General features: G+C 45.1%; 1 protein-coding gene across 1 annotated transcript; it reads left to right on the forward strand.

Moving 5' to 3' along the window:
• The first annotated feature begins 227 nt into the window (after positions 1 to 227).
• Positions 228 to 1,204, forward strand: LOC100405180 (histone H1.8-like). The gene is given in 2 exon segments (XM_054242227.2): positions 228 to 663; positions 666 to 1,204. Coding segments are annotated over 2 exon segments (975 nt in total).
• Positions 1,205 to 9,616: the final 8,412 nt, after the last annotated feature.

Genomic DNA, 9,616 nt, shown 5'->3' on the forward strand with positions numbered 1-9,616 from the left:
CAAAGCAGGCACCAAGTTCTGTGGGCGCTGCCTCCGAACCAGCACAGGTGCTCTTCTCCCATTCTGTGGCCCCCAGGCTGCAGGAGGGCATGCTTCGGAGCTGCAGGACCACTCAGGCTGTTTGAAGCCCAATGCTGCAGCTTTGCTTTGCTATTTCTGCTGTGTTGCTCTGAGTGATTTAGTCTCTCACCCAGGTGAGGGGTCTGCCAGCTGCACCGGTCAGTCTCATGGCTCCTGGGAGCGTCACCAGCAATAGCTCACCCTCCTCGACTTCCACAACAGGATCATCCAGGTCTTCTGAATCTGAAAAGCCAGGCCCAAGCCACAGCAGCTTCCCAGTGGGATGCCGCCACCCCACCGTGCTGCGCATGGTGCTGGATGTGCTGCAGGCAGGGGAGCAGTGTCGGGGCACATCGGTGGCAGCCATCAAGCTCTACATCTTGCAAAAGTACCCAGCGGTGGATGTCCTTCGCTTCAAGTACCTGCTGAAGAAGGCGCTGGCCATTGGCATGTGCCGTGGCCTCCTCGCCAGGCCCCTCAACTCCAAAGCCAGCGGGGCCACTGGCAGCTTCAAATTAGTTACCAAGTACAAGAGGAAAATCAAGCCCAGGAAGATGGCTTCCCCGAAGGCCCCCAGGAGAGCAGGCGAGGCCAAGGGGAAGTCTTTAAGAAACCAGATGAGGCCAAGGAGGAGGCTTCCAAGGCAGGCAAGGTGAAAAAGGCAGCCAAGAGGCCAACAGAGGTGCAGAAGTTTCCTCTCAAGACAGGCACAGCCACAGAAAAAGCTCACAAACAAGGCAGCAAGGCCAAGGACACCAAGGCACAGCCAGGCGAAGCTCAGAAGGTGCCCCCCAAGCCAGACAAGGCCATGCAGGCCTCTTCTAATGTCAGCAGGTTCAGCAGGAAGGCAGAGGCCAAAGGAAGCAGGAGGAGCCAAGGAGATGCTGAGGCCTGCAGGAACACCAAAACCGGGAGTAGGAGTTCAAGACCTACGGTCAGCAAGGTCAAGAATGGTGCTGCTTCCCCAACCAAAAAGAAGTTGGTGGCCAAGGCCAAGGCCCAGGCCCCTAGAGGGGCAGCTGCCCCTGGGGCTGGGCAGGGGCTGAATGCCAAGGGTGCTTCTGCTAAGGCCAATGGGTCCAAGGTGGTGCCTGCACACTTGTCCAGGAAGACAGAGGCCAGAGTCGCCCAGTCAGCTAATTGAAGAAGGGATTCAGGAGAGAAGCCAGACCAGATACTCCCGGACAGAAAAGCACAAAGAATCTTGATGCCGCCATTTTAGCCTGCGCAGTGTGTTGCTCAGATTTCGCAGCTGGGAATTAACAAGTTTGACGTCCACTCAGAGACCTAATTTGAAGGTCGGTAATTACAAAGACAACAGGTGAATAAATTTACAATGATGGGAAGAAACCGGTGTAAAAAGGCTGAGATTACTCAAAATCAGAATGCCTCTCCCTCTACAGGGGATCACAGTTCCTCATCAACAAGGGAACAAGGCCTGATGGAGAATGAGTGCATTCCATTAACAGAATTAGGCTTCAGAAGATGGATAATAAGAAACTTCTGTGAGTTAAAAGAACATGTTCAAGTCCAATGTAAAGAAACTAAGAACTTTGAAAAAAAGGTTTGACGAAATCCTAACAAGAATAGACAATTTAGAGAGGAATGTGAGTAAATTAATGGAACTGAAGAATACAATACGAGAACTCCGAGAAGTATGCACAGATTTTAACACTCGAATTGATCAAGCAGAAGAAAGGATATCAGAGGTCAAAGACCAACTTAATGAAATGAGAAGACAAGACTAGAGAAGAAAAAGTAAAAAGGAATGAGCAAAGTCTCCAAGAAATATGGGACTATGTGAAAAGACCTAATTTATGTTTGATAGGTGTACCTGAATGTCATGAAGAGAATGAATCCAAGCTGGAAAATATTCTTCAGGATATTATTCAGGAAAACTTTCCTAAATTAGTAAGACAGGACAATATTCAACTCCAGGCAATAGAGAGAACACCACAAAGATATTCCTCAAGTAGAACAATCCCAAGACACATAATTGTTAGATTCACCAGGGTTGAAATAAAAGAGAAAATTCTAAGGGCAGCTAGAGAGAAAGGTCAGGTTACCCATAAAGGGAAGCCTATCAGACTTACAGCAGATCTCTCAGCAGAGAGTGGAGGTCAATATTCATATCCTCAAAGAAAAGAATTTTCAACCCAGAATCTCATATCCAGCCAAACTAAGCTTTATAAATGAAGGAAAAATAAAATTTTCATGAACAAGCAAGCACTCAGAGATTTCATCACCACCAGACCTGCTTTACAAGACTTTCTGAAAGAAGCACTACACACAGAAAGGAACAACCAGTATCAGTCATCCCAAAAACTTAACAAAAGATAAAGAGTATCTCCATAATGAAATATTTATATCAACTAATGGGAAAAATAGCCAGCCAGCATTAAATGACAATATTAAACTCACAAATATCAATATTAATACAGAATTTAAATGGATTAAATGCCCCAATCAAAGACATAGACACACAAACTGAACAAAAAGTCAAAACACATCGGCACTCTGTATCCAAATCCATCTCATAAGCAAAGACAACAAAGACTCAAAACAAAAGGTTGGAGGAAGACTCACCAATCAAATGGAGAGGAAAAAACAAACAAACAAACAAACAAAAAAACAGGAGTTGTAACTTTCATCTCTGACAAAATAGACTACACTAGCAACAAAGACTAAAAGAAACAAAGAGGGACATTACATAATGATAAAAGGATCAATGCAACAATAGGAGTCAATGATCATAAATATATATGCACCCAATATAGGGGCACCCAGATACATAAGACAAGTTTTCAATGACTTATAAAGAGACTTGGACTCCCGCACAATAATAGGGGAGACTTTGACACCACATTGTTAATATTCGACGGATCAACGAGATAGAAAATTAACAGAGACATTTATGATTTGAACTCAGATCTGGAACAAGTAAACTCAGTGAATATTTATAGAATTCTTCATCCCAGGTCCACAGAACATACATTTTTTTTAGTATCACATTACACCTATTTTGAAAGTGACCACATAATTGGAAGTAAATCACTCTTCAGCATTTGCACAGCATTTCACAGATTTAAATGAAATATTGGTTGGCTGTTTGTTGTTATTTTCTTTCCTTATTCCTTCCTGTCTCCGCTGTTAAGCACAATTATCGGCATAAAAGAGGTTTTTAATGCCTATTTTTAGATTGCATTCCAGCCTGGGCAATAGAGCAAGACTCCTGTTCTCTCTCCCCCTTTTCTCTTTCTCTTTCTTTCTAAAAAAAAAAAAAAGAAAAAAGAAATGTAATTGATGTTTTTGTATATTTATCTTGTATTCTTCAAACTTGCTGAACTCACTTTTTAGTCCTAGAACCTTTTTGTAGATTCCTTTGGATTTTTTAAGTAGAAAATAATGTTTTCTTTTCTGTTCTGTATTTCTTTTTTTTTTTAAACAGTCTCACAAAAAAAAAAAAAAAAGATTTAGTCTCTCTGAGCCATAGTCTCCTCGTCTGTAAAAGGGAAGATAATAGAATCTCCTTCTTGGGGCATTTGGGAGGATTAAGACGATGTGTGCAGTGCATCTGGCACTTGGTGAGCTTTGCACAACTCCTCCCCCAACAGCTCCGCAGTAGCCAAGTCTTCCTCCCCACTGCTTCTCCCTCAGACCCTCATAAGTCTCCTGCGAATGCCCAGCCTCGACCCTTCTTCCCCAGCTTCCCCCTGCAATGCCAATCTGATCCCAGCCATTCCTGGGCTTGAAATCGGTCCGTCCTGGTATGGGATGAAGTGAAAAATGACTATGCACGTTGTTCGGGTGTGATCACAGAATGCAAGTCTGTGTTTTTAAAGAGCCCCTCATTTTTAATGATACACACTGAAATATTTAAATATAAAATGGGATGTGATTTGCTTCAGAATAATATGAGGGTGGGAAGGAGTGGGCGGCCGAAACCAGCCTGGAAACTGTTCCTGGTGGAACTGGCTGGTGCGTCTGTGGGGAATGTTATGCCAGTCTCCCTACTTCCACGTGTTTAACAATTTCTATTATAAAAGGTTCTTACAAATGTGGAGGGAGAACGGATGAGAAACCGGTAGATCACTGTTGGTGCCAGGCCCTGGGTACACGGGGGTCTGTGAACTCGTCTCTGTACTTGGTGTCTATTTTGACAGTTTCCATAACAAAATATTTTTTTTGTTTTTTAAAAAGGAAATTCTGTCTGTTCTCCCTGCTGCTCCAGGATGGAGCCCGTGCGTGTGGCTCCAGGGCCCCCCACGAGCCATGGGCAGTCACCCTAGCCCCTTGCACCCTGCACTCTGGGACATAGCCAGCAACCAGGCACTCCCGCACCTCCATGCTGCCTGCTGTGCCCCTCAGAGTGGCACATCTCACAACCCTGTCAGCCGAGAAGGCAACTTCTCTCGGTTCAGCTCAAGAGTCGCCTCCTCTAGGGAGCTGGTCCTAATTTTCCTCTGGCCTCCCGGCAAACAGAGCTGCCCACTGCTTCCTTGAAGCCCCCACCATCCCTTCGGCCTGGGACACTGGGGGCACAGGCTACAAGGGGTGGGGCTCGCCTTAGGGCACCCAGGTCCTGGCATGGGGCCTGATGCTCAGTCAGCACCTGTCCACTGAGGATTGAAAGGTCTCACCTAACTCAACGACTGAACCTTGGCTGAGCCCCAGAGAATGGGGCTCGTATTCTGAGGTTGCCCTGCCCCCTGTTGGTGGACAGAAGTGTTGCAGGGACAGCGGGAAGCAAGTCGGACCAAGTCCAAGTCTACTACTATCCCCCTTCAAGGAGCCGAGCTGGGAATGGAGCTCCCTGGGGGAACCTGCACACAAACACGTCCAGCCTGTTGCCTTGAGTCTTTCCAGCCTCTCCAGTGCTCTCAGGTCTTGCCTTAGAGGTGCATGATACAAGCTCACAGACCGACTGGCCTTTGGTCGGCCACCTTCTCTGCCCAGATGCCCATCTGGGACATCCCCCCACCTCATCTTGCCTCTGCCTGGCCAGCTACTAATGAATCTTCAAGCTTGCCCTAAACACCCCCTCAGATGTAAGTGCTTCCCAGTGTAGAGTTGCTCTGTCACTCCACTGCAGCCTGGCCTCATGGCCTCTGTTAGAGCAGTTGTCACCTGTGGCATTAGTGTGATCATCTCCTTCCCTAGATCAGAAGGCCCCTGAGAGAAGACATGGGCTCTCAGCATGGCAGGGACACACTAAGAACTCAACTAGTGGCCAAGTGCAGTGGCTCACATCTGTAACCCAGCACTTTGGGAGGCTGAGGTGGGTGGATCACAAGGTCAGGAGTTCAAGACCAGACTGGCCAAGATGGTGAAATCCCATCTCTACTAAAAATACGAAAAATTAGACAGGCTTGGTGGTGGGTGCCTGTAATCCCAGCTAATCAAGAGGCTGAGGCAGAGAATTGCTTGAACCTGGGAGGCGGAAGTTGTGGTAAGTGCCATTGCACTCCATCTCAAAAACAAACAAACAAACAAAAACACTGAACTCGTGCGTTAGGTCTCTACCTCTATTGCCAAAAGCTCCCTCTGCCCTTCTCTGATGGGAAGGCAGGCTGGCCCATCAGAGAGGAAGGGGCAGCAGCTTCTGCCTCCCTAAGAGGAAACTGGAACTTTCCATTTCTAATGTCTACACCTGTGCTGCCCAGTAGGGTAGCCAACAGTGACCTGAGCCACTGAGCACCTGAAATATGCCCTGTGGCTGAGGAATTTATTTTGATATAAATTTTATTTTATTTTAATTTTAATTCATTTTTATTTACATTTAAACACTGATTAACAATTTGACATGTAAATCTGCCTTTTCAACCATAAATTTTAAAAACTCTAAATGCAGTTAAGTGTTTCTGGTGAAAACCTAGTGTTGTAATTAAGGTATGCCATAGGGTAAGATACACAGTGGATTCCAAAGACTTACATGAAAAAAAGAGACTGTAGCAGCTCAATTTTATATCAATGACATGTTGAAATGATAACATTCTGGATATATCGGGTTAAATAACATGCAGTAATTAAAAGCAGTTTCCTGTGTTCTCTTTACTTTTTAAGACTGTAGCTATCAGGAAATGTGAACTCACGTGCGGAGCCTGCATTTGTGGCTCCCGTTCTATTTCTTTTTTTTTTTTTTTTTTTTTTGAGACGGAGTTTCGCGCTTGTTACCCAGACTGGAGTGCAATGGCGCGATCTCGGCTCACCGCATCCTCCGCCTTCTGGGTTCAGGCAATTCTCCTGCCTCAGCCTCCTGAGTAGCTGGGATTACAGGCACACGCCACCATGCCCAGCTAAATTTTTGTATATTTTTTAGTAGAGACGGGGTTTCACCATGTTGACCAGGATGGTCTCGATCTCCTGACCTTGTGATCCACCCGCCTCGGCCTCCCAAAGTGCTGGGATTACAGGCTTGAGCCACCGCGCCCGGCCCTCCCGTTCTATTTCTACTGGCCGGTGCTACAGTGGACCAGGGCCCCCACCCTCAGCACTCCTGGTATTTGGGGCTGACAGTTCTTCCCTGTGAGGGGCTGTGCCGCGCACTGTAGGATGTTCAGCAGGATCCTTGGTTGCCACCCACTAGATGACAGCAGCACCGCCATCACCAGTTATGACAACCAAAAATGTCGACAAACATTGTCAACCGTCCTCTGGGGGACAAAAATTCATTGCCGGGAGAGGGATCCAAGATGGCTGACCACTAGCAGCTCAGGCTTGTAGCTCCCAGTGAAAGCGCAGAGAACGAGAGGACGCCACACTTTCAGACGAATCTTTCTTGCACAAGGACCAGGAGATTCCCAGCGGAGAAGCCTTACGGGTCACCAGTGCGACTCTTGCAGCCGGCTCTGCGGTTTTGCCGGCGCGGCGGTTCTTGGTGCAAAGCAATCGGACTGGTTCCCCTTTTAGCCGACGTTTGGAGCTGATTGAAGAAGGGATTCAGGAGGGAAGCCAGACCAGAGACTCCCGGACAGAAAAGCACCAAGAATCTTGATGCTGCTGTTTTGGCCGGCGCAGTGGGTTGCTCACATTTCGGCCCTGGGAATTAACAAGTTGGATGTCCACTAAGAGACCTAATTTGAAAGTTGGTAATTACAAAGACGACAGGTGGATAAATTTACAACGATGGGAAGAAACCAGCATAAAAAGGCTGAGAATACTCCAAATCAGAATGCCTCTCCCTCTAAGGAGGATCACAGTTCCTCATCAACAGGGGAACAAGGCTTGATGGAGAACGAGTGCATTCCATTAACAGAATCAAGCTTCAGAAGATTGATAATAAGAAACTTCTGTGAGTTAAAAGAACATGTTCAAGCCCAATGTAAAGAAACTAAGAACTTTGAAAAAAGATTTGACGAAATCCTAATGAGAATAGACAATTTAGGGAGGAACAAAAGTGAATTAATGGAACTGAAGAATACAATACGAGAACTCCGAGAAGTATGCACAGGTTTTAACAGTCGAATTGATCAAGCAGAAGAAAGGATATCAGAGGTCGAAGACCAACTTAATGAAACGAGAAGACAAGATTAGAGAAGAAAAAGTAAAAAGGAATGAGCAAAGTCTCCAAGAAATATGGGACTATGTGAAAAGACCTAATTTACGTTTGATAGGTGTACCTGAATGTCATGAAGAGAATGAATCCAAGCTGGAAAGTATTTTTCAGGATATTATTCAGGAAAACTTTCCTAACCTAGTAAGACAGGACAATACTCATCTCCAGGTAATACAGAGAACACCACAAAGATATTCCTCACGTAGAGCAATCCCAAGACACATAATTGTTAGATTCACCAGGGTTGAAATAAAAGAGAAAATTCTAAGGGCAACTAGAAAGAAAGGTCAGGTTACCCATAAAGGGAAGCCTATCAGACTTACAGCAGATCTCTCAGCAGAAACCCTACAAGCTAAAAGAGAGTGGGGGTTAATATTCAATATCCTCAAAGAAAAGAATTTTCAATCCAGAATCTCATATCCAGCCAAACTAAGCTTTATAAATGAAGGAACAATAAAATTTTTCATGAACAAGCAAGCACTCAGAGATTTCATCACCACCAGAGCTGCTTTACAAGAGCTTCTGAAAGAAGCACTACACACAGAAAGGAACAACCAGTATCAGTCATCCCAAAAACTTAACAAAAGATAAAGAGTATCTCCATAATGAAGTATTTATATCAACTAATGAGCAAAATAGCCAGCCAGCATTAAATGACAATATTAAACTCACAAATATCAATATTAATCCTGAATTTAAATGGATTAAACACCCTAATCAAAGATACAGACATGCAAACTGAATTAAAAAGTCAAAACACATCAGCACTCTGTATCCAGATCCATCTCATAAGCAAGGACAACAAAGACTCGAAACAAAACGTTGGTGGAAGACTCACCAATCAAATGGAGAGGAAAGAAAACCAAAACAAAACAAAAAAACAGGAGTCGTAACTTTAGTCTCAGACAAAATAGGCTACAATAGTAACCAAAACTAAAAGAAACAAAGAAAGACATTACATAACTATAAAAAGATCAATGCAACAATAGGAGTCAATGATCATAAATATATATGTACCCAATATAGGGGCACCCAGATATATAAGACAAGTTTTCAATGACTTATAAAGAGACTTGGACTCCCACACTAATAGCTGGAGACTTTGACACCACATTGTTAATATTCAGTGGATCAATGAGATAGAAAATTAACAGAGACATTTATGATTTGAACTCAGACCTGGAACAAGTAAACTCAGTGAATATTTACAGAATTCTACACCCCAGGTCCACAGAACATAGATTTATTTTTAGTATCATGTTACACCTATTTTGAAAGTGACCACATAAATGGAAGCAAATCACTCTTCAGCATTTGCATAGCATTTCACAGATTTAAACAAAATATTGGTTGGCTGTTTGTTTATTTTCTTTCCTTATTCCTTCCTGTCTAGGCTGTTAAGCACAATCATCAGCATAAAAGAGGTTTTTAATACCTATTTCTAGATTGCATTCCAGCCTGGGCAATAGAGCAAGACTCCTGTTCTCTCTTCCCCTTTTCTCTTTCTCTTTCCTTCTTCTTAAAAAAAAAAAAAGAAAGAAAAAAAAATTCACTGCCACCCTGATGAAAAGCTACCACTCTGGGCCATTCTGATGGGCAGTCATCACAGTCCCCTGTGAGAGATGGGTGGAAAGAGCTGGGGGTGCAAGGAGGGGAGCAGCAGCCTTGGGCAGCTCTGTGGGCCTAGGAAGGGGACCAGAGGTGGCCGGTGTCAAGGTTCAGCAGGCAGGGGCCTGACCCTGCTGTCCTAATCCATGGGCTCTGAGGCCAATTCCCAAGGAGCACTGCAGAGAGGGCCCCCGAGAAGCAGCCTTGGTTGCCAAGAGACAGGGACCCTCCCTGGGGGCACCTGCATAGAAGGCTGGAGGCTCGGGGAGCTGTCATCCCTGGGCAGGAGGCTGGGAGACATTCCCTGAGCAGAAGCACAACAGGACCTGACAGTGGCACCCTGCTCAGCAAAGGCAAGGGTGGCAGTGGGGAGAGGCAACGTGGGTTCCTTAA

This window comes from Callithrix jacchus, chromosome 12 (genome assembly GCF_049354715.1).
Source record: "Callithrix jacchus isolate 240 chromosome 12, calJac240_pri, whole genome shotgun sequence".
Lineage (NCBI taxonomy): Eukaryota > Metazoa > Chordata > Mammalia > Primates > Cebidae > Callithrix > Callithrix jacchus.